General features: G+C 47.8%; 6 protein-coding genes across 6 annotated transcripts; 4 read left to right on the forward strand and 2 right to left on the reverse strand.

The window, feature by feature from the left end:
- Positions 1–926: 926 nt before the first annotated feature.
- LOC123609481 (histone H2B type 1-C/E/F/G/I-like) lies at positions 927–4,517 on the reverse strand. The gene is made up of 2 exons (XM_045500559.1): positions 4,087–4,517; positions 927–1,036 (listed from the first exon to the last, which is right to left on the reverse strand). Exons 1-2 carry the CDS (start codon positions 4,461–4,463, stop codon positions 1,030–1,032), a joined length of 384 nt encoding a protein of 127 aa, XP_045356515.1. The 5' UTR covers positions 4,464–4,517; the 3' UTR covers positions 927–1,029.
- A 254-nt stretch (positions 4,518–4,771) lies between these two features.
- LOC123609472 (histone H2A type 1-E) lies at positions 4,772–5,237 on the forward strand. The gene has a single exon (XM_045500547.1). It carries the CDS (start codon positions 4,792–4,794, stop codon positions 5,182–5,184), a length of 393 nt encoding a protein of 130 aa, XP_045356503.1. The 5' UTR covers positions 4,772–4,791; the 3' UTR covers positions 5,185–5,237.
- A 985-nt stretch (positions 5,238–6,222) lies between these two features.
- LOC123609392 lies at positions 6,223–18,701 on the forward strand. Its single transcript, XM_045500405.1, has 5 exons — positions 6,223–6,661; positions 7,001–7,228; positions 17,016–17,485; positions 17,587–17,615; positions 18,221–18,701. The coding sequence occupies exons 1-5, from the start codon at positions 6,255–6,257 to the stop codon at positions 18,644–18,646; spliced, it is 1,560 nt and encodes a 519-aa protein (XP_045356361.1). The 5' UTR covers positions 6,223–6,254; the 3' UTR covers positions 18,647–18,701.
- LOC123609508 (histone H4) lies at positions 17,162–17,545 on the forward strand. Its single transcript, XM_045500588.1, has one exon. The coding sequence runs from the start codon at positions 17,179–17,181 to the stop codon at positions 17,488–17,490; it is 312 nt and encodes a 103-aa protein (XP_045356544.1). The 5' UTR covers positions 17,162–17,178; the 3' UTR covers positions 17,491–17,545.
- A 1,006-nt stretch (positions 18,702–19,707) lies between the features above and the next one.
- H1-5 (H1.5 linker histone, cluster member) lies at positions 19,708–22,883 on the forward strand. Its single transcript, XM_045500527.1, has one exon. It carries the CDS (start codon positions 21,918–21,920, stop codon positions 22,596–22,598), a length of 681 nt encoding a protein of 226 aa, XP_045356483.1. The 5' UTR covers positions 19,708–21,917; the 3' UTR covers positions 22,599–22,883.
- Positions 22,884–23,088: 205 nt separating this feature from the next.
- On the reverse strand, positions 23,089–23,534 carry LOC123609473 (histone H2A type 1-E). The gene has a single exon (XM_045500549.1). It carries the CDS (start codon positions 23,532–23,534, stop codon positions 23,142–23,144), a length of 393 nt encoding a protein of 130 aa, XP_045356505.1. The 3' UTR covers positions 23,089–23,141.
- Positions 23,535–27,950: the final 4,416 nt, after the last annotated feature.

Below are 27,950 nucleotides of genomic sequence, written 5' to 3' on the forward strand. Positions count from 1 at the left end.
AATCGATCTATTATTTAACATTGTGGTATGTTCACTAGAAATCTGTTGTATATTTAAAGCGGGGGGGGGGGGGGGGGGGGGGGGCGGGGCGGGGGGAAGCCCACACAAAACCGAAGCACTCTAACTTCACCTCAATCCTACCATCCCCTTACTCTGGGCAAGGCTACATGAATTTGATGTGCATCTCTCCCATTTTTAAAAAATAAATAATCTTTATTTGCAAAGAGTCTGGGAACGACTCATATGAAGGCTTTTATTGAAATAGCACAATGCTTATTTTAAAAGATCAATCTGGTAAAACACCCAGAAAGGTGTGGCTGTTGCTGCTGGGATGAATGGTGGATGGGACTCAAGCCTTCTGATTCCTCAAAGTGCTGGTCTTCAATCGTCGTCTTCACTGGATGGCTTTTCAGGCAGATTACAGAGATTTCCAAACTGCAGAATTTCCTTGTGTGGAGCCAGATTCTTCTTGCGGAGCTGAGTGTCCATTTGATGAGCTTTGGGGGGAAGACAAGAGACTGGGACCAGCTCACTTTTTCCCACCTTCCTTTCCACGTTCATCACCCGGAATCGTGTGCATTTTATTAATGTCTACAACTGACAGTCTATCTCTATCAAGTTGTTAAATAGCCTAATCATTCAAAGGCAATGGAAGATGCACCCTCCAGCGGCCCCATGACCTGGAGGCTGCCACAGTGCGCCACTGAAAGGCCACCCTGGTGTCCCCTTCATCCACTTCCGGGTAGCTGGTAATTTATTCTGACAGCTCATAATAATTTTATTAATAATCCCCTTTCCCTTTTTACTTCTCCACGCCAACATTTCATTCGCAGGCCTGCTTTTATCAGGAGGTACCAATTAGTGGAATACCAGCACCTAGACTTTAAGAAACATACCCTTTTTGGTGCGGGAGAGAGAAAGCCCCTTCTTTGCTACAGAGAGGGAGGGATCCTGTAAGGCTTCATCAATGGACCTGGCCACCAACGTTTCTGATGAAAGGCTTTCAAAGACGTGGACTTCAGATCGTTCCTATGACCTGTGAAAGTAACATTTAAATTCTAAGTCTGCCAATGATTGTCTTTTTAACAATGTGCTGCCCCGGTAATAAGATGCTAGATTGAATCTCCTTGTCGCCCCAAGACCTTTCCCTTTGTGATATTTCTTTGATCAGAAGACAGTTTGGTTCTTATTTCTCCCATAGGCATGAAGGTAAGGTAAAATAAAAAATAGCATAAAGTAAAAGCAGTGACTCACTAGATAGTTGAATTAAACAGAATGTGAGAGTCTGTGTCTCACTTCAATGGACAGCAGGAAGTAAGGGACTAAATGAGAAAGACAGCTGGGTTCAGGGGAACGAGGGTGGGCCCTTTATGGAAGGGATTCGCGCTAGGAACGGGAGAGGGGGAGCTCCGGTTCGGATTCTCGGTGGCGCCTTCAGTCCTTCCCTTTCATTCCTCATAAGACAGGAGAGGCGGGGACAGTCACTAAAGAAAAGACTGGACCAAAGAAAAGTAGATACAGGAGAATATATCACAATAAGACAAACATAATCCGATATGAATGGGTTTATTTAACCCGGTAACTATCAAATCCGCAATAAATAACTCCACCTTTCACCGCTTTTATTTCATTGCTGGTAGCAAGCTTAAAGAGTTAAAAAATCTGTTAGCTTTTTATCCATTTATTTAATCGGCAGAGAGCAGCTGTTGAAAGCCTGCAGTGTGCAAGACCCTGTGCTCTGCCCACACCTTCCAGGTGAGGAATGGATTCTTTTCTGTGGAGGATGTAGGAAGCTGGGGAGATCTGGGAACTGGATCTGGGCTTTGGTGGCAGGGGATGTATAAGGGAGAGCTCGTCATGGGCACAGGAATCTCTGCTAATGCCCAGAGATCTCCAACTGTGAGCTTAAGGGTTGTGAGCTTTAAGACTTTTTTTTGTTTCACGCACCCCATGTTACGCATTTTTTATTAGTTGCCCATATTGAAATTTTAGAATATTCCATATTCAAATGCATCTCATATCCTCTTGAAATTTGGAGAGACTCGCTGTCCAGGGCTCGCAGCCCCTGCCGGGCAACAAGTAGGTGAAATCTCCCGCATAGGCCTCACGTTCTTCAGGTCTCTGAAGTTCCCGCTGGTCCCCTTCATGGGCAGATGCTAGCTGGCATTATAGCATCCACAAGAGAACAGCGAAATGTGCCATTAAAACCGGGAAAATGGGGGCGCCTGGGCGGCTCAGTCGGTTAAGCGTCCAACTTCGGCTCAGGTCACCATCTCATGGCCCGTGAGTTGGAGCCCCGCGTCGGGCTCTGTGCCGACAGCTCAGAGCCTGGAGCCTGCTTTGGATTCTGTGTCTCCCTCTCTCTCTCTCTGCTCCTCCCCTGTTCAAGCTCTGTCTCTCTCTCTGTCTCAAAAATAAATAAACATTTGAAAAAGAGCGAAGACTTTTTTTGTGCAGATGAGGCGTGGTTTCTAACATCCAGCCAGTTTGGCTCTCAGGGCTGGGCCTTCGTGAGCATCTAATTTGAAACCCCCGGCGTAGGGAACAGCACAGCTGTCTTGTTAGCGGCACTGTAAGCTAAGTGTAGATGTTTTATGAAAGACAGTTTGGACTGGAAGGTTGACAGCAAAGCATGGGAAATGGCTTTATGTGCTGTTATGGATTAAATTGTGTTCTCTCAAACCCCAGTGTGACTGTATTTGGACACACAGCCTTTAAGAGGTAATTAAGGTTAGATGAAGTCCTAAGGAAGGTCCTGATCCAATAGGACTGAGGTTCTTACAGGAAGAAGGAGAGACACCAGAGGTGTGCAAACACAGAAAAAAGCCCACGCGAGGACACAGGTGTAAGCAGAGGGAAGCTAACCCTGCTCACACCTTGATCTTGGACTCGTAGCCTCCAGAACCGTGAGAAAATACATATATGTTGCTTAAACCACACAATAAATGGTATTTTGTTGTGGCAACACCAGAAGACTATTGCAAGCATTTTAGTAGAATGTTGGGACTTAATTAGGCAGTAGAAGTATCGATGGAGGAGCACGAGACAGACATATCTAGAAAGAAAAGGTCTACCTGCAAAGAGGGGAAGAGTCGGACTCTGGGGGAAACACATATTTAAAAGCGCGGAGGGACCTGCAAAATTGGGGTTACCAAGTCTATACTGGCCCCTTCATGGTGGAAAAAGTGCAACTTACTTACACGTCATCATATTCCTAAATCCTGACATGCCTTCAAAGAGCAGCCAGCAAAGTTTGAGGGTTCTGTCCGGTGTTTAGGTTCACAGGAAACAAAGCGCTTGTTACTTTGAGGACCAGAAATAGAGAGCGCAGGACCCTACAACTCTTATTTCTTTAAAACTTATTTTAGGGTGCAGAGTATTTTGCTTTTTGTTGTTGTCGTCTTTTTCTTTTGACAGCTTCAACCAGACGGCAATACTCTCCACGACTTTCTATCATGCGCACGAGTGACTGTCAAGGAAACTCCTCAAATCCAGCGGGTAAAGAGACAAACAGTAACTCTACCTACCCTCCAAATTGGTTGTCCTCGGGAAGCCTTAGATCCGTGCCTCCGCTTTTTTGCCACAAGATGGCAGAAGAGGACAAGGAAGCCTAACGCGCCACCCTAAGGCCTCCAAGGATGGAGACAAAAAACCAGTCTCGGAAAGAGCAAAGAAAAAAAAGGAGATGAAAATGATGCCCACGAGTTCAGGAACGCGGTAAAATTAGGGAGCTCCTCCCCAGGAAGTAGCGTAGCTTCTCGGCGGGCTCTAGAGGCAACCAAGGATTAATGACGGGGGCTCCACTGATAAAATAACTAAAGGCGAAATTTCGGCTACCGGAGCAGAGGACAAGGCCACCTTCCAAAGGGCGCCTAAGAAGCCACACTAAAGTTGAAGGACAATGAGCTTAAATGCTTACCCAACCGCTCTCGCAGGGGGCTTAGCCTCCTACCGCTCTTCCCCAGTCCGAACCCAGCCCCAAACACTTCTAAACGAAACGAGACAAAATAAGCCAGCTGCTTTCTCGGAAAATGTAGGTGGCTCTGAAAAGAGCCTTTGGGTTGGATCGTGCCTCCCAGCACTCACTTGGAGCTGGTGTACTTGGTGACAGCCTTGGTGCCCTCGGACACGGCGTGCTTGGCCAGCTCCCCGGGCAGCAGCAGGCGCACGGCCGTCTGGATCTCCCGGGACGTGATGGTCGAGCGCTTGTTGTAATGCGCCAGGCGCGACGCCTCGCCCGCGATGCGCTCGAAGATGTCGTTCACGAACGAGTTCATGATGCCCATGGCCTTGGACGAGATGCCGGTGTCAGGGTGCACCTGCTTCAGCACCTTGTACACGTACACGGAGTAGCTCTCCTTGCGGCTGCGCTTGCGCTTCTTGCCGTCCTTCTTCTGCGCCTTGGTCACCGCTTTCTTGGAGCCCTTCTTCGGGGCGGGAGCGGACTTGGCTGGCTCAGGCATGGCCGGGGGGACGCGCAAGGCAATCAGGAGAAAAGGAGAAAAATGCACTGTAGGCCGTAATCCCTCCTTGTCCTTTTTATATAGAAGCCTTTATGCAAATAAGGTGTAAGTTACAGTCCTGGGCCTGATTGGTGACTAGTCAACATGACGTCAGTGGTTAGTTCTGTCCAATCACAACGCGAGACTCCCAAAGCTGCATTCTCGTTGGAGAAAATAAAGCCACAAGTTTAGCCAATGCAAAGCCTTCTTTTTCGCGCCCAATCAGGGCTATAAAAAGTGCTGGTTTTGCCCTCGTTTTGCCAAGTGCCTCTAGGGTGTTTAGGTGGTCATGTCTGGACGCGGGAAGCAGGGCGGCAAGGCTCGCGCCAAGGCCAAGACGCGCTCGTCGCGGGCCGGGCTGCAGTTCCCGGTGGGCCGCGTGCACCGCCTGCTCCGCAAGGGCAACTACGCCGAGCGGGTGGGGGCCGGCGCGCCGGTGTACCTGGCGGCCGTGCTGGAGTACCTGACGGCCGAGATCCTGGAGCTGGCGGGCAACGCGGCCCGCGACAACAAGAAGACGCGCATCATCCCGCGCCACCTGCAGCTGGCCATCCGCAACGACGAGGAGCTCAACAAGCTGCTGGGCCGCGTCACCATCGCGCAGGGCGGCGTCCTGCCCAACATCCAGGCCGTGCTGCTGCCCAAGAAGACCGAGAGCCACCACAAGGCCAAGGGCAAATAAAGTTTGAATTCCCACGTTTCAGTTTGAGATCAAAGGCTCTTTTCAGAGCCACCTACCATTTCTGTGGAAGAACTGAACACGCGTTTTTCTGAGCCCTAAAAGTTCGCGGGACCCAAAGTGAAAAGGCTCCGTTGGTTTGCCCAAGTTCCTTTTGACTGGTTTGCTCAATAAAGCCATTAAAATACCTCTTGGTCACCTCCCCACGAGCACAGTGTTCTGGGTAATTAAAAACAAGTTTCTCTTCAGCAACTACTCTAAATATTAAGCCTGTTTTGTCCTCCAGCCCCCACCCCGAGTCTTACTAGCAGAACCTGATGGTCCACTGGTCAATTAAAGCGTCCTAACACTTTCAGAACTATTTGAAAAATAAGTGTTGACCGCTGAATCTCACCACTCCACACCCTGGTTAAATTTAGCATACAATTTAGGTGTTAATCCAAAAAGGCACTTGATTTCATCAAAATCGGTTAGTGAAGGTGTCAGATAACACTCACTGATCACCTGGAGTGACAGCCAGCTCCCCTCCCCACACCACATAGGGCAGTTTGGTTGTTCCAAAGAGCCACTGTCTTAGTGTAAAACCTTTATTCCAGGTCTTGGTACTGTCATTAAAAGCAGATATAAATGATGCAGTCACGAAGCGGAACTTATTTAAAATGAGACTAACGAATACATTATTCTGGTGTAATTCCCGCTCCCCCACCCCCCGCCATATTTGAAAAGGGGAAGAAGCTGAAATAAAAATGCATTTTTAAAGAGATAATTTAGGCGCTGACTTCCACAAATTCCAGGTCTGATTCTGTTTCGCTGCTGGAATCTTAACGTTTTGGTTGAAAACAGTAAACTTAGGATGGAGTACAGCAATGATTTTGCTCCTGTAATAGGAAATAAAATCAGTAGCATGGAAAACAACGGTTTCAGAGATTTTAGGACTCAGATGAGGATTGAAGGAAAAACCAATCAGGTTATTCCCGCGACAGTTCTGGCCAATCAGGATCGTATCATCAGTATAAAGCCTGGTCCCGGCGCGGACTTCAGTCGCTGGTTTTCGCAGCGCGAGCTTCGCTGTCATGGCTCGCACGAAGCAGACGGCGCGCAAGTCGACGGGCGGCAAGGCCCCGCGCAAGCAGCTGGCCACCAAGGCGGCCCGCAAGAGCGCGCCGGCCACCGGCGGCGTCAAGAAGCCGCACCGCTACCGGCCCGGCACGGTGGCCCTGCGCGAGATCCGCCGCTACCAGAAGTCCACCGAGCTGCTGATCCGCAAGCTGCCGTTCCAGCGGCTGGTGCGCGAGATCGCGCAGGACTTCAAGACCGACCTGCGCTTCCAGAGCTCGGCCGTGATGGCGCTGCAGGAGGCGTGCGAGGCCTACCTGGTGGGGCTCTTCGAGGACACCAACCTGTGCGCCATCCACGCCAAGCGCGTCACCATCATGCCCAAGGACATCCAGCTGGCGCGCCGCATCCGCGGGGAACGGGCGTAAGCTCCCGAAGCTGGTCCGGCCGCCCTCGCTTCCTCCCCCCTCCCCCAAAGGCTCTTTTCAGAGCCACTTCTGTTTTCACGGAGAGAAGCTGTGGACTCCGGCTTGCTACTGACTTAAAAGTACAGACTTCGTGGAAGAGAGCAGGGAAGTGGGGTCGGCGTACCGCAGTTTTTCTCCAGCAGCTAGTGTCGCTTCGCCTTATGCTAAATACGTTTAGTGGCGGAGGTCTTGCCTACTGGGTTCGTCTTCTATTAAATACTTAACGAAGGCTGTTCCTTAATAGACGGTTTATCTAAAAAGACTGCAGAGACCAAGTTACCGTTTGATCCTTTAAGTACTCCAGATGTAAAAATAGAAAACCTTCAGGAAAGGAACTTTGCCACCAAGTCCAGCAAGATTCAGCATAGATACGGTACCTCCCGCCCCATCTCCTACAATCCGGGAGTGGAGTTCGGTGCAACTTCGGTGTCTCCACTGCACGCGGGAGGACAACTTACTTGCACGTTGAAGTTCTTCCATGAAGTTGAAGGATTTGAGTCGTCCAGGTTCCCAGGACGTGGCGGGTGCCGCCAGGTTAAAATCGGGCACTGCTAGTGTTTTGCCTAGAACCTAGCAGGCGTGCAGGCCTCACGTTTTCTTACCGATACTCCATTCCCTTTATACCACTCCAAAAAAGCAAAAAGCCGGAATTTGGCTGAGGCCGTAGCTCTGTTTGCCAAACAACTGAGCTTTGTGTTCAGACCATTCTCATGGCATTTCTCATTGCTTAGCACTAACATCTGGTGACTGTATAGGATAAAGCTCAGGAATGTTTACTCTCCTCCACACACGTGCTAAGAAAAGATATTCTAAGTTCAGCGCATTGGCCCTCTGGTCCTCCTCTGCCAGCTTCTGGGGGCCTGGCACCGGAGGCCTGGAGGCCAACCACCCCACTCTTCTCTCCCCCTAAAACATACATGTCATGAGGCCAGAGTTTTTTCTGTTTACTGTCCTATCCCTGGAATAGTAAAAGCCTGATACACGGCAGGTGCTAATTAAATCCTCGTTGAACGAATGTATTGCTGATTTTGCTGTCTTTTCCACCCAAGATAGCTCCACTCAGCCCTAGGCGGTTACCGTGCTCACCGCCACCGGCATTGCACCTGTCATCCTGCGTGTAATCACCGCTGTTGTGATTCCCACGGTGCGTAGATAAAATACTGACAACTATAGAAAGCTTGACAGTGTCCAAAGTATCTTTGCATATCTTTTTGGATGTGAACCTGACTGTAGCTGGGGTTTGGACAGGGCCTATCACTAACTACTGCTTCACTAGCTCTAGAAACGTTTATCTTTTCCATAAGTACCCAAGTATTAGGGGGCAAAGCTGGTAGATGTGTTTAAGAGTCTTTCAATAAACCCTGGGATGGAAGATCTGGAGAAGCCTCCAATGGCTGTAGGAAAATAAAGAATTAATTTTTAAAAAAGAAAAGCAAAGCTAGGGGCAGGAAAGCCTATTTTCCTTTAGGCAAAAAGGTTCAGGGCAGAAGTCAGGTTGTTTTGATATCTTCCAAGGTCCTCAGACAGGACACCTGCTGGGATCGGAGGGTGGGGGTGGGGGTGTCTATGGAAGAGTGTCTATGGAACAGTGAGGAATATTCTGTTGGAAGGCTAAGTTTGGGCATAGAAAAGGTGGCTTTAGGACACGTTCAAAAATTCTTTGATACTCTTACCTTCAAAAAATGGAGCCTAATTCCTCTCCCCTTGAATTTGGACTGGATTTGGTTAGGGACTGGCTTCTGGTGAATGGGATAAAGCAAAGGCATGAAGCCAAAGTGATGGGGAGCTATTTGGAGACGAGGTCACAGAAGGTACTGTCCTCCTTGCTCTCTCTCCCATCACTTGCCCTGGGGGACCCTGGCTGCCGTGTTGGGAGGACATGCAGGCAGCCCACGAAACTGACGCCTTCTCCAACATTCCATGAACAACTCCCAACAGCCACGGGAGCCCCAGCCACCTCCGGCCCCAGTCAAGCCTCAAGTGACCATGGCTCCTGTGGACAGCTTGACTCTTCTTGAGAGACCCTGAACCAGACCACCCAGCTAAACCACTGTTTTCTGACCTCCAGAAACTGTGTGAAATAATACATTTTTTGTTAAGTTTTGGGGGTAATTCATTACACAACAGTGAATAACCAATGCAATGGGGAAAAAAAAAAAAAAACCAGAAGAGTTAGTGGTCACCCAATGGACTCCATCAGTCTAGACGAGATGACCACAGCCCACAGCTCTGCACCATAGCCACTGCCCCGCTGGCAGCAGGATTTTCTTTTGCTGTTGTCCAGAGAGGCTGGAGACCGGCTTTGTGCCCCAAAAGATTCAGAAGGAAGATGAAGCCTTTGGTTCCTCAGGTAGGGCTGCTTTGAAGGTATGTACCTGGTATGGTCACCTCCAGCTGCAGACTTTAGAGGGCATGGGAAGTGTGGTGTTCATGCAGGCTGGGCTAGAGACTACAGCTGAGTCCTTTCTCGCTCTCAGCAGTGCTTTCTCTTTCTCTTTTGGGAAATTTGCCTGTTGAAGGTACTCTCTCTCTTTTAAAGTTACTTATTTACTTAAGTGATCTCTACACCCAACGTGGAGCCTGAACTCATGACCCGGAGATCAGAAGTTGCACGCTCCACAGACTCAGCCAGCCAGGCGCCCTCAGAAGTACCATTTCTAATGATCAGATATACTTGTTTAATTTTTTTTTTCAACGTTTATTTTTGGGACAGAGAGAGACAGAGCATGAACGGGGGAGGGGCAGAGAGAGAGAGGGAGACACAGAATCGGAAACAGGCTCCAGGCTCTGAGCCGTCAGTCCAGAGCCCGACGCGGGGCTCGAACTCACGGACCGCGAGATCGTGACCTGGCTGAAGTCGGACGCTCAACCGACTGCGCCACCCAGGCGCCCCCGGGATATACTTGTTAAATAAACCATTACAAATCATTATTCTGTGACTCTCCTTTTCCCAGATCCCACACCAGTATAGACTAGCAAACATGTAGATTATAAGTTATTTTAAATTTTTTTGTTAATGTTTTATTTATTTTCGAGAGAGACACAGAGAGACAGAGCATGAGTGGGGGAGGGGCAGAGAGCGAGGGAGACACAGAATCCGAAGCAGGCTCCAGGCAAAGAGCCCGATGCTGGGCTCGAACCCACGAACCGGGAGATCATGACCTGCGCCAAAGTCGAACACTTAACTGAGCCACCCAGATGCCCAGATTAGAAGTTATTTTAGATGGCGTTTTCCTTAATGATGAAATGGATCCTTGCTTTCAAGAGATTGCTTTAAAGATAAATGCGGTAATATATGAGACTGTAGGAGAGTACCCACCCACCCCCCACCCCCCCCCCCCTCCAGAGGAGATGTTAAGTGCACAGTAAGACCCAGTAAACCTAATTTCATCTAGAATTCCTAGTGTGGTGTGTCTCTTGTAACATTGAGGAAATAAACCCAAATCCTCTTATAAGATTACATTCAGGAGTCGGTCACTATTGTCATTGGTTGATATTTGGAAAACAATCTAATTTCATCAGTAATAGTCAGCAACTCGTAAAAAGGATTTCACTTCTGCTAGTGGCCAATCTTATTTCTTTGAAGATTCTTATTTCTTTGAAGTTTCTGTCTCACAAGGTGGGATTCTCCAAACTTGTCTTCCAATTCCGGGTAGTACTTGTTCCCCGGGAACACCAGTGTTTAGGAGGCAGGGGAGAGGCTGAGATAATTAGATGAGAACAGACGGTTTCAGAACTGCCCACAGGCTCTCCAGAGGGGAGAAGCCCTGAGAGGCCATCAAGCAGGAAGCAAGCCAAGTCACCAAGAATTCATTCTGTATATTTTTTAAAGTTTATTTATTTTGAGAGACAGCACAAGCAGGGGAGGAACAGATTGGGGGAGAGAATCCCAAGCAGGAACCCCACTGTCAGCGCAGAGCCTGATGCAGGGGCTTGAAGTCACAAAACGTGTGATCATGACCTGAACATGAAACCAAGAGTCCGATGCTCAACTGACTGAGCCACCCAGGCACCGGGCCAAAGATTCTTTACGAAGGAAGCATGGGGGGTGCTCACTCTGCAGCGGGCTATGCTGCCGGAAGTGTCCCCCACTGACACGGTTCTCATTATGAAAGAGATTCTTTTTTTTTTTTTTTTTTTTTCAACGTTTATTCATTTTTGGGACAGAGAGAGACAGAGCATGAACGGGGGAGGGGCAGAGAGAGAGGGAGACACAGAATCGGAAACAGGCTCCAGGCTCCGAGCCATCAGCCCAGAGCCCGACGCGGGGCTCCAACTCACGGACCGCGAGATCGTGACCTGGCTGAAGTCGGACGCCTAACCGACTGCGCCACCCAGGCGCCCCTGAAAGAGATTCTTAAGTGTAAAAAACGCATTTCTAAATATATCTCTACCAGTAATAAGGTTTCTTATCTGGATAAGATTAGAAATAATGTATTTCTGAGATGGAAACTGGTACCAAGTGCACTTAAAAATTTTCACCTACATTGGGGTGCCTGGGTGGCGCAGTCGGTTAGGCGTCCGGCTTCAGCCAGGTCGCGATCTCGCGGTCCGTGAGTTCGAGCCCCGCGTCAGGCTCTGGGCTGATGGCTCAGAGCCTGGAGCCTGTTTCCGATTCTGTGTCTCCCTCTCTCTCTGCCCCTCCCCGTTCATGCTCTGTCTTTCTCTGTCCCAAAAAAAAAATAAATAAAAACGTTGAAAAAAAAATTAAAAAAAAAATTTTTTCACCTACATAAATGGCCTGAAACAGGGTTTAGAGAAATGATAGTTCTGTGGAAGAAAATACGCCTTGAGTATATTAGTTTATTGCCTATCTTAAAGAAAAAAAAAATCTGACTTTAAAAGGAGACAGTTGAATAGCTAACAATTATATGAAGAATTTTTGTACTTCACTAGGTAATCAGATAAATGCAAGTTAAAATAATGAAATACTGGGTAAAAATCACACGTGGCATGCGAGGTGGAGAAACTTACTTTCCTGTGGTGGTTTGCTGATGGTGGTTTTACGCAATACATTTTGAACAATTATCTAATTTACTTCGTAGAACTGGGTATGCCCAGGTCTATGCCCAAAGGAAATTCTCCTACAGACCCATAAAAGGACATATCGCGAATATTCATCAAACTGCTATTTGTAAAAGCAAAAGGGTAGAGATAACTTAAGGGCATGAATAAGGAAAATATAGTGGCTGCATTCCAAGAAGTGCTCTTTCTTCTAAGATCAAGAAACGAGTAAATGGCAAAACAAAAGTGAGAGACTAAAGAAAAGAAAAATACCAGGTCTACCATAACCGCAAAACAAAAGACCCCCCCCCCCCCCCCCCCCCCCCCCCCCCCGCCGTTCCGGAACTAGCCAAGGCATGCCCGGTTGTGGTCTGACCTAAAGGCGGGAACCAATCAAGTTCGGCTGAGTGTTCAAATTTAAATGTCAACCAATAACAGCTCTGTAACCATGGAAAGCCCCTAACTTCCCCTTAACTTGTTTGGGCCTGTCTATAAAAATGCTGTAAAAACCTCGCTCGGGCCTCTTAGCGTCACCGGCAACGAGTGCGCGGAGGTCCGGGTTCGAACCTGCCATAAACGACCCTTGCCACTTGGCTTTGACTCTGGACTCTGGTGGTTTGTTCTCGGGGGTCATCCGAATTTGGGCATATCAAAAAGCTGAACCAAACGCTCATCCCTGCTCATCCTCATTCAGTTCATACCTGGACTCTTGGGCCATGATCTCCAACAGAATTTTCTGGGTTTACTCACAAATGACCTGGAATAACCACCAAAACCAAAGGCACCAATTCTGAGTCTTTTTTTTTTCCCCCTTTATTTAAATTCTAGTTAGTTAACATACAGTGTAGTCTCGGCTTCAGGAGTAGAACCCAGTGATTCGTCTCTTACAATGACACCCAGGGCTCATCACAAGTGCCCTCCTCAACGCCCATCCCCCACCTAGCCCCTCCCCCCCTTCCCCTCCCCTCCAGCTTGTCCTTGGTATTTAAGAGTCTCTCACAGTTTGCCTCCTTCTATTTTTATCTCACGTTTCCTTCCCTTCCCCTACCTTCATCTGCATCTTGAGGACGTTTCAAACCTGATTTACAGGACACCAGTGTCTTGGTCTGTTCCGGCTGCCAGGACAGAACACCATATGCTGCGTGGCTTACAAACAACAGAAATTTATTTCCCAGAGTTCTGGAGGCTGGGAAGTCAAAGATAAAGGCTTTGGTCAAATTCAGTGTGTACTGAGAAGTTACTTCCTGGTTCACAGACGGTCATGTCACTGGGTCCTCACACCGTGGGAGACAACAGTGGATCACTGGGGTCTCTCTTACAGAGGCACTAACAGCATCCGGGAGGCCTCTACACTTAGGACTTCAGCGCCTGTCAGTATCCCCACTTCCAAGGCCCATCACATTAGGGTTCACGTTTCAACGTTATGAATTATGAATGGACACACACATTCAGTCTACAGCAACCAATTCATTTTCGAAGAGTAGAAGCTTAGGAACTGCGTTCTTGGCCTCTCCCCCTTCTTTGGAAGCCAGGATGGCTAAGGGGGCCTCTACACCAGGGCCCTCAGCTTCACTGTGGTTTTTATGTTCTCAGTAGCCAACCCTGGAGATATTAGTAAGGTAAGATGAACAGCATTTCCCGGCAACGTTGTCGGATAGATTTCAGGCATGAAAATTAGCTAAATTAAGAGAAGCTTAGAAAACAATATAAAGACCATCGTGGATCACGTGATAGTAAGAAATTGCAGAAACAAGGTAGGACATTCGATAAAATGAGGCAATGTCACGCATGAAATGCCTCCTATGTTGGAGAATACACTTGAGTCTTTAGAGTTTCAGAACAAAGCAAGAGTTGCCACTGATTAGTGAGTTTTGAAAATCACTTTTCTAGCCATTAACGGACAAGAAAATGACACAATGACCCTAGGAAAGAGGACGGGTAAGATGAAGAGAGGAGGAGGCCAAAGTAGGGAGCAGTGCATCCCGCTTCAATTACCCCCCCCCCTTTTTTTAGGTTTATTTACTGATGGGGGTGGGGGGACAGAGAGAGAGGGAGAGAGAATCCCAAGCAGACTCCACAGGGTCAGCAGAGCCCGACGTGGGGCTGGAACCCATGAACTGTTAGATCATGACCTGAACCAAAGTCTGGCGTTTAACCAACTGAGCCACCTAGACTAGGCGCCCCCTTCCATTGGTCTTAACAGCACATGGAAGGAGTTAGAAGCTGAAGGAAGCTTTACAGATGCCAGCAGCGGTGGTGACTGCTCTGAGGCGAGGGCAAGAAAAGGAAACTCCCTGCTTCCGGGTCTCACAGTGAAGATTCTGAGCTGGTGAAAGGCTGCTCTGTGTGGAAGTAAGACACTACCAAAGTGGGAGAAAGGACTTGAGAGCCCAAGTTCATGGAGTGGAAAAGACTCCAAAAAGTTAGTGGCGTTTTGGACCGGTATGTCTGTGTGCATGTATAAGTGAGTGTGCAACCATGTGGGGGACAGGAGAAACGAGATTTGGGAGAGGGAGTAATGACTAGTAGGGAAGCTAACTTTGAGTGGAAAACAGCAACAAAAAAGTCCAAGATAAGGAAAACAATCTCCCAGCCGCTTCCAAAGCCTTAACCAGAACAAACAAAACAAAATCAGGTGACAAGGAAATAAGGATGTGCAAACTGAATTGAAAACACGACAATATTGGAAAGGATTGAGCCAAACACTTGGAACTAATAATATTAAAAAATTGTCAACCAGGGAGGTGTGGATCAGCAAGCAACTTTCGCCTAATTAAGGGGCAAGGGCCTTAATTAGGCCTTTTAAGGGCCTTAATTTCGCCTAATTAAGTTTCACAGAACTTAAAACATTGTCAATATTTCTCTTGGAAAATACTATCTCTCCTAATGTGTGTGTTGGGGGGGGGGGGGGAAATCCCTGCATGTACCCCAATTATTCACCAAGAAATTATTGGACAGCTCATATCAATTAGCATAATTACATGCTGAGACACAAAATAGAATTTTAATAGTATTTAATTGAAATGAAATGAGAACCTGAAGCTCTTAAAATATTGGGGACTTTTTTAATTCTCTTCTCCCCCTTGCATGCAGGGAACAGACTGCCAGCAGATGTAGCTAAAAAATCTGCAGGCCCGTCTGTTTGCTCCCTCCATGCAAGGGGGAAAAGAGAATGAAGAGTCTCGAAATTATCAGGGAATTACACCTTCAGGAAACAGAGACCATGAATGTTTCAGGACAGAGCACTGGCAATGCAATCAAATCAAATTACACGCCTTTCAAGGTATGTTACCTTCACCAAAGGAACACTCATAACTTTTCTGTGCTGCAAGACTTGTCTTGAAAAGACTGGTCTCCAAATAATATTTCCAAGAACAGCTGGTATATATTGAAGCAGAATGCTGCCCGTTTCTCTATAGGTGCAGGGGAAAGAGTACCCTTATTCATCAGCAGATACACCTTTTACTTCCTCAAGGTTAAGCACGCAGATCCCACTTTTATTTTTTATTATTATTTTTTTTAATGTTTTTATTTATTTTTGAGACAGAGAGAGACAGGGCATGAAAGGGGGAGGGTCAGAGAGAGAGGGAGACACAGAATCCGAAACAGGCTCCAGGCTCTGAGCTGTCAGCACAGAGCCCGACACGGGGCTCGAACTCACTTCCGGAGATCGCGAGATCGTGACCCGAGCCGAAGTCGGAGGCTTAACCGACTGAGCCACCCAGGCGCCCCGCAGATTCCATTTTTAAACAGGGATGGAAAAAGAGGCGGGACTCGACGCTCAGTAAGAAATGTTCACGAATACAACACAGGCAAGTAGTGTTTTTAACTTACGGGAAGTACAGTTTAGGATACACCCAGTGGCTGATTCCTGGAATAAAATTAGGTATTTGTTCAAGGAGTAAATAATCACACACTTTTGAAATAGGAAGTGTAAACCTAACAGCGGCTGGGGGAAAGAGAAGCGTGGGTGTGGACGAGCAGGTTTCCAGGGAGAAACGATTCATTATCTGGGAGACAAGCCAGCGCCCGAGAGAGGCCGTTCCAAACAGCCCGATCAGGGAAACCACCACAGCGCCGCCTTTCCAAGGTTTTTCCCCTGGAATAAAGTCTTCCCTAGTCTCTTCATTCTGCCTTTTCTTTGTAAATGAAAGGCAGAGGGTTTCTGGGTGCAGTCGAGTTCCCAGTTCATCAAAGGACTTGGTGGGGTGTAATGCCCGAAGTTCCTAAACCTCCCACAAAAGACCACCAGAGTCGTGAGTCAAAGCCAAGCGGCAAGGGGCGTTTATTGCAGGTTCGAACCTGGACCTCTGCGCACTCGTTGCTGGTGACGCTAAGAGGCCTTGATTAGGGTTGGTACAGCGTTTTTATAGACCGGGACAAACAGCACGGGTGAGGTTTCAAATTATGAGGGTCCTGATTGGTTGATTTTAAAGTAAGGCCATTTGTTGTTTTCTGACTGGACTGGGCGTCCTTTGTCTGTCCTTCGGCGGGAAGGCTCTGTCCGTTGATTGTGGCGGGAGAGGGAAGGGGGAAGGGGAGGAATGTGTTAAGCAAGCAAGATTACAGAAGCGAGAGACGCCAGTTGGTTTAAGTACAATTACTCATTTCATTACATATCAGACTACGTTTAGGAAGGTTTACAACCCATTCTACTACACAGCGGGTTACTTTCAGGAAAGGTCTCACAATGCTCATAGCAAACAGCGAGCAAAACAGACTTCTCAGCAATTGTATTCCTTATCAAAGATCCGTAATAAGCAGAAAAGAGAACCTAGCTTTAAACTAAGGTAGGGCTGTCATTTGGATTGCTCCTTTCAGGGGGAGGGGGAGCTTGGAAAAGCTTTGCCGCCTGCTCCTGCGCTCTGCAAGGCATGAGGAAAAGGTCACCTCCCTCAACAACTTAAGAAACCTAGTGTTTCCAACCCAGATGAAGAGAATAAGTCACTTCCCCCAAAATATGTGGCAGCGAAGGGGAAGGGAAAGAAGACAATAAGTAATACGTAAAGAAAGGAAACGGGGAGGTAAAAACCGCACCTTGACCTGTAGCCAGGAGGCGCTGACGCGGGCCGCCCGACGGGTCACGGAGAGAGGACCCGGCGCCCGACGCGGTTTCACAAACGCCCCCAAATGCCTGCAATCGCAGCTCAGGAGAGTTCCACGCGAGCTCAGCTGCCCCGCCACGAGTCGCCACCTCGACCAGTGCTGAGCGACAGAAACAACAGCAAGACTTCACCCGGCCACCGAGGCCCGGGCAAGGGCAGAGAACCACAGGAACTTTCCATTAGGCGCCTTTTTTTAACCAAGGACCGTAAGCACCGCCCCTCGCATTGATGCTGACAACTCGGGCTGGGCTCGGTCGGAGACCTCACCGGGCGGATACTGTGGGTCGGCGGTGTTCCCAAACAGGTCCGACAGAGGAGTATATAAACTACCTCGGCGAGTAGTTGTGTTTGTCTGTTCCGGAAACATGTCTGGACGCGGCAAGGGCGGGAAGGGCCTGGGCAAGGGGGGCGCCAAGCGCCACCGCAAGGTGCTGCGCGACAACATCCAGGGCATCACCAAGCCCGCCATCCGGCGGCTGGCCCGGCGCGGCGGCGTCAAGCGCATCTCCGGCCTCATCTACGAGGAGACCCGCGGGGTGCTCAAGGTGTTCCTGGAGAACGTGATCCGGGACGCCGTCACCTACACGGAGCACGCCAAGCGCAAGACGGTCACGGCCATGGACGTGGTGTACGCGCTCAAGCGCCAGGGCCGCACCCTCTACGGCTTCGGGGGCTAAAATGACCTTAAATCGTCGCACCTGTTGCCCAAAAGGCCCTTCTAAGGGCCACCCACGAAATCTGTTAAGGAGCTGTAGACCCCTTTACTGACTTAGCTGAGCGCCGTACCATGAGTGCCCTTAGTGTGGGTTAGGACCCATCAGACGTGAAACTAAAGTGTGCCTGAAATATCCGCGCGTCTCTGCACTCGGCCCCGGTGTGTCCATCACAAAGTGGCTAAACGTCCGGTCATGCCGAGTCTTTACTGTCAAAAGCAGGTTTGCACTGAAAGCCGAACTAACTTACCATACATCGTCCGAGAGGCAACTGGACGATCGTGGTAAACAGCGATTCTCTTCGTCTGGGAGTTCTGGCTTAGAACGCAGTGGCAGGACGTGCAAGCCACGTCAGTCCCGCCAATTGACTTCACTTAAAGTAGATGCATTTTTACCAGGAATGCAATCATGACGCTTTTTAAATTCGTGAAATGCACTTTGGGATTCTCAATACAACATGGTAAGGGATGCTCATGCAACCTAGAAGTTTTTTGAAAAGTCCGACATTTTCTTTGTGCATCATCACAGATCGGCGGGCGAGGCGGGAAGACGCTTCCGGTCCTCAATGGATTGAACCAAGTGAATTCTGGAGGCGGGGCGAGGCTGGGCGGGGCGGGCGCCTACTGTCCAATCAGGATTCGAGGGTCGCTATAAGTACTGGGACCCGTGTTCTTGATCTCGCAGTGCTGAGTAGCTAGCCCTAGTTGTCATGGCTCGCACGAAGCAGACGGCGCGCAAGTCGACGGGCGGCAAGGCCCCGCGCAAGCAGCTGGCCACCAAGGCGGCCCGCAAGAGCGCGCCGGCCACCGGCGGCGTCAAGAAGCCGCACCGCTACCGGCCCGGCACGGTGGCCCTGCGCGAGATCCGCCGCTACCAGAAGTCCACCGAGCTGCTGATCCGCAAGCTGCCGTTCCAGCGGCTGGTGCGCGAGATCGCGCAGGACTTCAAGACCGACCTGCGCTTCCAGAGCTCGGCCGTGATGGCGCTGCAGGAGGCGTGCGAGGCCTACCTGGTGGGGCTCTTCGAGGACACCAACCTGTGCGCCATCCACGCCAAGCGCGTCACCATCATGCCTAAGGACATCCAGCTGGCGCGCCGCATCCGTGGGGAACGGGCATAAAGCTTTGTAGCGTTCTCCGTGCACCCTATCCCAAAGGCTCTTTTCAGAGCCCCTCCATTGTCACCAGAAAAGAGCTGTTAAACTTGTAGGGAATATACGGTAGGCTCGGGAACAACATGGGGCGGTTTCCAATAGCTCCTGTGCCACACCAGGCGTGTGCACCCGAAGACTGCAGGAGGTGGCTGTGCTGTGAATCGGGAGGTTTCGCGCTGGCTGACCCCTCCTGGTACTTAGCACAAAGGAGCTGTTTGAATATATTGAAACGAACCAGCCATCCTAGAAGTTAGCTGTTTGGGGCCACGTGAAGTGATTGAAGGAAAGAAAGTTTTAAAGTTGAGTTCGGGTTTCTGTGCATTGTGCGGTTGGCAAGAACCGCTTATTTACTCTTGCCAAGTGGCCTCAGTGCTTTTACATCAGGAATGGGCCTCAATTTGCTTCTCTTAGTCGGAGGCACAGAACATGTAGTACCCTCCGTGCTTAAAAAGGTTTCAACGTGATGTTTGACAAGAATAGTCTCTTCGGTTTTATCCATGTATGTGATTGTGGAAAATGGGCCGACAATGACCTACATATTCTGACCTGCAGGCTGTCCTCTGAGTTCTCGGGAGCTCTAAAAAGCATAAGGTATTTCCTTGTTTTAAAATTGTGCTTCTCAGTGTGAAGTTGGGTTGTGAGGGTTTTTGTTTTGTTTTGTTTTGTTTTTTTCAAAAGGAATCAGACGGAACTAAGATTTTAAAGCTGTTACTAGTTTCCACAAAAATAATGGGTTTCCTAATAAATTTGTTGTGTCTATTAAATTTGTCCAATTACTTTTTTTTTTGAAAAACCTTGTGCTTTTCACATAGGACTATAATTATTTATTTGCTTGTTTTGATTACAAATCCTAATTCCCATGAGGTTGCAGTTTTTCTCGAGTGTTCTCAGACTGGTCAGCCATCTGGGCCTTATATTCTTTCCCGTATTTGGGGTTTGCCCTTCCAGAGAGGCTGACATCCCAGCTACAGTCTCCTAAAACTTTTTGGAATGTCGGGGAATTGACAAGAAAGACCGTTCTGAAAAAAAAGAAAAGAAAAGAAAAGAAAAGAAAAAGGCCATTCTGACCTGCGGGCCAGAGTCCTCTTATAGAGGAGTTTAGAAATTCTTTAGTGGCTCTTAGTTTTAGAGACTACTTGATGTTATCTCTTACAAGCTTCAAAGATTGATTTCTCCTCACCCTTTCTAGGATTTTTCCCATCATAATAGAGCTGAGGACATATATTGCTTACAGAGCTTGTGGTCCAGGTTCAAACCTTAAAACTGCCAATGACTAGCCATATAACTTCTGGCAGGTTACTCATCCTTGCCCTGGGTCTCTGTATAGCTGTAAACTGTGGCAAATAAGACTGTAGAGCAATCTTAGATTACTTCCTGGCATTTAGTGAATGCTCAGTGAATGTTAGCCCTTGTTAATTATGCCTCTCTTAAGCATATAGGTTTGGGTTTCCCCCACCCTAGATCTTCTGAAAGTTTTGTGGTTGAAGTCGTGGAAAATGCTTGCTTAAAACATTTTTGTTAATATCCCTTCTTTAGTTCTTGACGTGCATTGTTCTGAAAAAAGGCAGGCTTGTAGCAATATCCCATAATCTGTGTCTGTGTGGATGAGTCCAAAACATAGCAAAATGGCCAGATAGCAAATATTCTGGCCTCTTCAGGCCAAATATTGTCTCCGGCTTTTTTTTTTTTTTTTTTTTTTTTTCTTAACACAATTAAAAAATCTAAAAAGCACTCTTAACTTGAGAGCAACAGAAAACGACACTGTCCCGATTTGGCCTTAAGTTGGCTACAGGTTCAACTCCAGGAGCTCTTTGGGGAGAAATACGTTGGCAACTTTAAACTTCCCTAAAGTTTGTCACAGGGAGGAACTAGGTGAGTGTTGATTGCAGTAGAGATTCTAATCATTAGACCTCCCTTCTCATCCAGGCCAGTCACAAAATCCTATCCATTCCCCACCTCACCCTCCTCCCAAACAAATAAGCAAACATATCCTCCCTCCGTTCCAACCTCAAGGTTACTGCCTCAGTTCTCTTGGATGCTAATGTATTCCTGAATTCTTCTGAACCTCTATAACTTGCAGTCCCTCAATTCCCACCCTTCTCCTAGTTGATAGTCAACAATTTCTCTGAAATACAGGTCTGCCTTTGCTCAAACACACAAAAACGCCCACATTGATGTCTCCTGGCTGCTTACAGAAGAGGGTATTCCTGACAGTGTTCTTTATTAAATGTTGATGGAGATATGGGGTTTGAATGAGAGCACTGGGAAGAGCACTTTGGAAACCGGACAAAGTCCCATGTCATCTACACAGTCTGTACTTTTGAGGACTACTGGAACCCCTTGAATATTTTCAGCAGGTTTGAGTTTTTCCTAAAGCACATTATCCGGGCAAGGCAATTTTTGTACCTATTATCATGGATTTGCCTAACACTTAAGAGAGAAAGGATCTCGATAAAAAAAAAACACACTCAATTTAAGTTTGAATTTGAATCCAGGTCATTGGATCCTGAAGCCAAAGTCATTCCTCTTCCTCCCGCTGCAAGGTAGACGCCATTCTGGCTACTGAACATCTCCAAGCTGCAAAAGGCGTTCTCTAGAGATATTGTCACCTGCAAAATCCTAGGAAGCAGAACTGGTTTTGAAAGTGGGGTGTGTGGGGTGTATGTGGTGAATTTGGGGCTGCAGGCAACTGTCTGCGCTGCCCCTGTGTTACTTGCTACAGTTGGAAACAAAGTTTATGTCCAAACCAAGGAAACCTGGGTCTTCCTCTAGCAAAAAATCAAAGGCCGAACCTAGGGACAAAGCTTTTGAAAAAATCTCCACTTGATAGTTCGTAGAAACTTATTGCAACTTGCAACAAACTAGCACAATGCCTTAAACCCAGTGGATATACGTGAAAAGCTGAAAAGATTTTTAAAAATATCTTTCATCTGTTGCGCACGACTCATGAAAACACAAGCCAGCATGTGAACCTGGAGGCTGCTTTCCTCCTTTACAGCTTCAAAGCGTCAAATTCTGTACAATTATTTTCAGCATTTAATCAAATTTGGGGGGCTAACAAACACAGTTCTGGAGTCCAACCGCGAAGGGCGGCTGCCTGAGGGCAGTGGATTGGACGCTCCACCAATCACAGAGCGCCACCGGCTTATATAAGCGCCTGGCCGGAGTCGGGCGGCATTGCACGACTTGCTCTTTGGATTTTGAGTCTCTCTTCCTCTCGCAGTTCCTGCCTCTGGCCATGTCGGAAACCGCGCCTGCCGAGACGGTTGCCCCGGCGCCGGTGGAGAAGTCACCTGCCAAGAAGAAGGCGACCAAGAAAGCTGCGGGCGGTGGCGCGGCGAAACGCAAGGCCACCGGCCCCCCGGTGTCAGAGCTGATCACTAAGGCGGTCGCCGCCTCCAAGGAGCGCAACGGCCTCTCCCTGGCCGCGCTCAAGAAAGCGCTGGCGGCCGCTGGCTACGACGTGGAGAAGAACAACAGCCGCATCAAGCTGGGCCTGAAGAGCCTGGTGAGCAAGGGCACCTTGGTGCAGACCAAGGGCACGGGCGCCTCGGGCTCGTTCAAGCTCAACAAGAAGGCGGCCTCCGGGGAGACCAAGCCTAAAGCCAAGAAGGCGGGCGCGGCGAAGGCCAAGAAACCCTCCGGGGCCACCCCCAAGAAGCCAAAGAAGGCAGCGGGAGCCAAGAAGGCGGTGAAGAAAACTCCGAAGAAGGCGAAGAAGCCCGCGGCTGCCGGGGTCAAGAAGGTGGCCAAGAGCCCCAAGAAGGCCAAGGCCGCCGCCAAGCCCAAGAAGGCGGCGAAGAGCCCGGCCAAGCCCAAAGCTGTGAAGCCGAAGGCGGCCAAGCCCAAAGCCGCCAAGCCCAAGGCAGCGAAGCCCAAGGCTGCCAAGGCGAAGAAAGCAGCCCCGAAAAAGAAGTAGGAAGTTGGCCTTTGAGAAGGCAGCAAAACCCCAAAGGCTCTTTTCAGAGCCACCCAGAGATTTCTGAAAACAGCTGTACGCTCAGGTCTCACCCTTAATCTTGAACAATTGCGTCAGCCAAAACTGCGGGTTAAGTTAAACCCTGCATCTGCTTCCCCCTTCCTTTTCAGTTCTCTCGATTTCACTTGCAAAGAACAGGAATTGGGCTGAATTTCATTCAGCCACATGAGTGGATTACTTACGACTTGATTGATCGCCCGTAGGGGCTGTACTGACTGCAGCGTCGGGTTACAAAAGGAAAGTAGTTTGCCTGCCTTTTTAAAAAGCCCGCGCAACGTCCCTAATTGGTTCTTTTCCTGCGTTATCCTTGCAGGCACGAGATCTTGATTGGTACACGTATTGAACGCAGATGGGGGGCTGGGCTTTAAACGTTCAGTGGCACATTAGGTAAACCCTAAATTATACTGTCCCAGCTCTTTCCCAGAAATAGTGAGTGGCTCTGAAAAGAGCCTTTGGTTTGCTTTGCAAGTTGCTAGGGAGACCTTATTTGCCCTTGGCCTTGTGGTGGCTCTCGGTCTTCTTGGGCAGCAGCACGGCCTGGATGTTGGGCAGGACGCCGCCCTGCGCGATGGTGACGCGGCCCAGCAGCTTGTTGAGCTCCTCGTCGTTGCGGATGGCCAGCTGCAGGTGGCGCGGGATGATGCGCGTCTTCTTGTTGTCGCGGGCCGCGTTGCCCGCCAGCTCCAGGATCTCGGCCGTCAGGTACTCCAGCACGGCCGCCAGGTACACCGGCGCGCCGGCCCCCACCCGCTCGGCGTAGTTGCCCTTGCGGAGCAGGCGGTGCACGCGGCCCACCGGGAACTGCAGCCCGGCCCGCGACGAGCGCGTCTTGGCCTTGGCGCGAGCCTTGCCGCCCTGCTTCCCGCGTCCCGACATAACGACAGGAAGCAATTCACCAGGGACTGGAATGTGGGTGAGTAGAATGGGACACAGCTTCACTACTTATAGTCCTCACGCGGCGCCAAAATAAAGCTGTCCCATTGGCTAAAATTCTAGTCTTATTTAAGCCAATGGAATCCTGGCTTTTCAAATACACTTACTTTGATTGGATACAACCACATGATGCCCTCTAGAATTTACCACCAATTAGACACCCGGTTTGTTTAATTTTCTTCGCGTGAGAAGCTGTGCGTAAAGAGAACCTAGAGACCCTCAGTTTTTCTCCAGTCTTTCGGCTTGGGGGGCGGGGGTGGTTCCTGTGCTCCGTGACAAGACCAGTCAAGGCTAACAAGCTGTGAACAGAGGCACGTAGAGCCCCCTTCTCATTTTCTCTCTTATTCTCAAGCCCTTCAGCAACTACTCCCGGCCCTGCCTGAGCCAGCCAAGTCCGCTCCCGCCCCGAAGGAGGGCTCCAAGGAGGCGGTGACCGAGGCGCCGAAGGACGGCTAGAGGCGCAAGCGCACCCGCCGGGACATCGCGCCCCCCGCCCCCGCCCCGTGTACGTGTACAAGGTGCCTCCAAGGTAGGGGTCAGACGCCGCCACAGGCTTTCTTTCACAGCCATCTACGCTTTCCAAAACCACTAGTGCCCATTTTATCCCGATTTAGAGGTAGGCAAATGCAATTTTTAATCTGAAGGCTTTGGTCCGTGCTTCTTAATTTGTGCAAAAGCTACATTTTGGCCTTGTGTTTCCAATAAGATCTAAAGTTGTTGTTGTTGTTGTTTTTTATTATTCTCGAAAACATCAGACACCCCAAGATAATTTTATTGTATTTCACTTAACATCTAAATTCTCACACCAAGAATCACTCGTTCGGTTAATTAGTGAGAAAATTTTAAATTATGTCGAGAAGAAAGAAAATCTTTCAGCTTCTAGTGAAAATCTTAACTGGCTGAGCATCTATTTCTCTCCCCTTACGGAATACCACCGTTTTCAGTATCTCCCCTGTCCCCCCTCCCCCTTCCCGTTGGAAGGCTCTGAATCACATACATTGGTTTAAAGGAAACTTACCAAGTCACAGCCCCTTTAACATTCCTTACGGTCAATGCTGAGTACGGACCTTTCTGCTACCTCTCATTGTAGGCCTACGTTTTCACCAAGTAACCTAAATGGCGTTGGGATAAAGATGGGGACAGAGAGGAAAATGAGAACCTAAATTAATCACCTCCGTTCACCCCTTAAGGGTGAGGATTGCTAATCCAGGCACTACTTTCAGACTTGAATTTTTCTAGGGGTCACTTTTTGCATGTTTTCCCGGGTCTACCTTCCAAGGTACACCTCACTCCACCCCATTTTTCCTAGTGAAGTTCCAGAAAGGTGCATACTGAGCCTGCCTCCTTTATCTCACATTGTAATGCCCTCTTTTCTGGAACCCGTGTCTGTTCGTTGTGATTTTCACGTAGGCAACTCCCATTTTACGGCAACATACATATTTTATGAGAAATAGTTACAGTTTTCCAGAATAACAAAATTCAGGAAGAAGAGTGGAATTGTGTTTACATTTTGTAAATATCTTTAATTTCTGGCTTAATAGAAGACAGCTAGATTCATGTACAGTATTTGTGTCTGCAGTCAATCTATTGCAATATGATTGTCAAATGAAAATGAGAGTGGAAAAGTTAAGTAAGTTTCAGTATTACACAAATAAATTTAGTCTCACACACCCACCAGAAGGGTCTCAGAGACCCCCATGTGTCCCCAGATCATATTTTGAGAATCACTGCCTTTAGGACAAGAAGACATTTCATTTGTTTATTTCATAACCATCCTGTTGGCGGTAGCATTGGGGATACCCTTGGCAGGAGCTGATACACAGAATAATTTGAGAAGGCCTTGTGAGTCGGTCTGCATGCCCAATGATGGCTGTCATTAAAATGAAATCCGCTCTCCTGAAATGAAATTTCAGTGAATAAAAAGGCAGGGAGCTCTTTTTTGAGGCTTGATCTACAGCGTTTTCGTTTTTTTCTTAACTAGGCTCCACGCCCAATGCGGGGCTTGAACTCCTGACCCTGAGATTGAGTCACATGCTGTACCAACTGAGTGAGCCAGGTGCCAGTTTGTTTAATTTTAATTCTCCAGTTAGCACGGTTTAAACATGATTCTTTCATACTTTCTTGCCTCCCCTCTCTTTTTACTGTTACTTACTGTTAGTCCGGACATCTAAGATCGGCCTTACTTTCAGTCAGTAATGTCTTGGACGCATTAACTCAAAACGTGTAATCACTACCTCTTCCAGGGCTTCTGGTGAATAAAGAGAGACCAAAATCTCCACTCTAGGGCTTACGTTGGGTAGTTAGTTCTCTGTGACCACCGGTGCACCTGCCTGACTCCAGACCCTCAAGAACACTTCAGTGGCAGATGCTGTTTTCCAAGGCCAAGTGCATATTACACTTTTCTCTGACAGTCCTTTATCTCGGTCCAGAATAATTTTTTTTTTTTTTAACTCTAACTCACTTTTCTTCCTGAGCTAATTGCTTCATTCTTCTCTGCCAATACAAGACATCACCTTATCAAGGTTAATTTACCAGATTTGGGGTCTCAATCTAAATAAAGAGTTTCAAAAAACAATATAATTACAAATTTTAGAAAAGACACAATGGACTCCTATCCAGGTATGTGTTAAAATACTCATGGGGCGCCTGGGTGCTCAGATGGTTGAGCATCGGACTTTCACTCCGGTCGTGATCTCACGGTCTGAGTTGGAGCACCGTTCTGACAGCTCAGAACCTGGAGCCTGCTTCAGATTCCCTGTCTCCCTCTCTCTCTGCCCCTCCCCTGCCCGTGCTATGTCTCTCTGGCTCTCAAAAATAAATAAACATAGAAAAAGTTTTCTAAAGAATACTCACAATAGGGGCACCTGGGTGGCGCAGTCGGTTAAGCGTCCGACTTCAGCCAGGTCACGATCTCGCGGTCCGTGAGTTCGAGCCCCGCGTCAGGCTCTGGGCTGATGGCTCGGAGCCTGGAGGCTGTTTCCGATTCTGTGTCTCCCTCTGTCTCTGCCCCTCCCCCGTTCATGCTCTGTCTCTCTCTGTCCCAAAAATAAATAAACGTTGAAAAAAAAAAAATTAAAAAAAAAAAAAAAAGAATACTCACAATAAATTAGTAATTTTAATATTCCACCTTGAACTTCTGAAAGAATTAATATAGTCCACAGAATAAATATGAGGATGCTGTGCGTGTGCTCTCTTTGCACATGTAGCCCCAAGTGGTTCTCCCAGTCATTATCAGCTGCATGCCACTTCTTTGAAAAGAATACGAAGTTTTAATTTTTCTAACATTCTTACCCCAAGAGAGTACTAAAAAAATAAGGGGTCAGCAATTGTCCAGTTTCTGATTATTCCATTAATCCCATTAAATACAATATAAATGAAAAAATATAAAAATGTGTTATGTATAATTTCATTTTAGGGTGTGTACGTATATATGTATGTGTATAGTGTATTTGGGCTTACAGAATATATAGCTAAGATGTCAGGATTGCATCTATCTGCATTTTCCATCTCACTGCTGTTCCGTGCTGGGAGCATGAAATAATCAAAAACCAGATAGCCAATGCTTTTGAATTTTTTGGAATCCCCTTGGAGTAAAAGCATTGGAGAAATTAAAATAGAATTTATTTTAGCGTGTGTATAAATAATACATTTATGTATGTGACATACATGAACAAATACATATATACATATACATGTACACACACTCATGGTATAATTATTTTAGTTGCACGCAGTATTAAGTTTCAGTTGTTTGGAGACAAATATAAATAATTGTATTTGGCCAAATACAAATGTATTAACACTTGCAGGATACCTTAACGTTCTGTTACTTTATTTTCAAGATGTGAGTTTAAAATGTTGGTGGTGGAATTAAATTAAAAAGCTACAGAACAATCACATTAATATCAAGAATTATTTTTTAATTTTGTTTAATGTTTACTTGTTTTTGAGATTAAGAGAGAGACAGAGTGTGAGCAGGGGAGGGGCAGAGAGAGAGGGAGACTCAGAATCCAAAGCAGGCTCCAGGCTCTGAGCTGTCAGCACAGAGCCCGACGCGGGTCTTGAACTCAGGAACAATGAGATGGTGACCTGAGCCAAGTCGGACTCTTAACCAACTGAGCCACCCAGGTGCCTCAAGAATTAATTTTAAAAATCCAGTGTTACATTTATACAATGCTACTCCTCAAATTTGAGTGCAAGAATTTTTTATAGTTCCATATTCTCAAAATACATTCACAAGAACCAACTAGTAAAAAACACTAGTATGTTCGGATTAGAACATGTTTTAGGTACAACTCCATATTCACATCATATGCACATATTTCTAATATTAATTGGGGTGTACTTCATATTTGTTTT

This window comes from Leopardus geoffroyi, chromosome B2 (genome assembly GCF_018350155.1).
Source record: "Leopardus geoffroyi isolate Oge1 chromosome B2, O.geoffroyi_Oge1_pat1.0, whole genome shotgun sequence".
Classification (NCBI taxonomy): Eukaryota; Metazoa; Chordata; class Mammalia; order Carnivora; family Felidae; genus Leopardus; species Leopardus geoffroyi.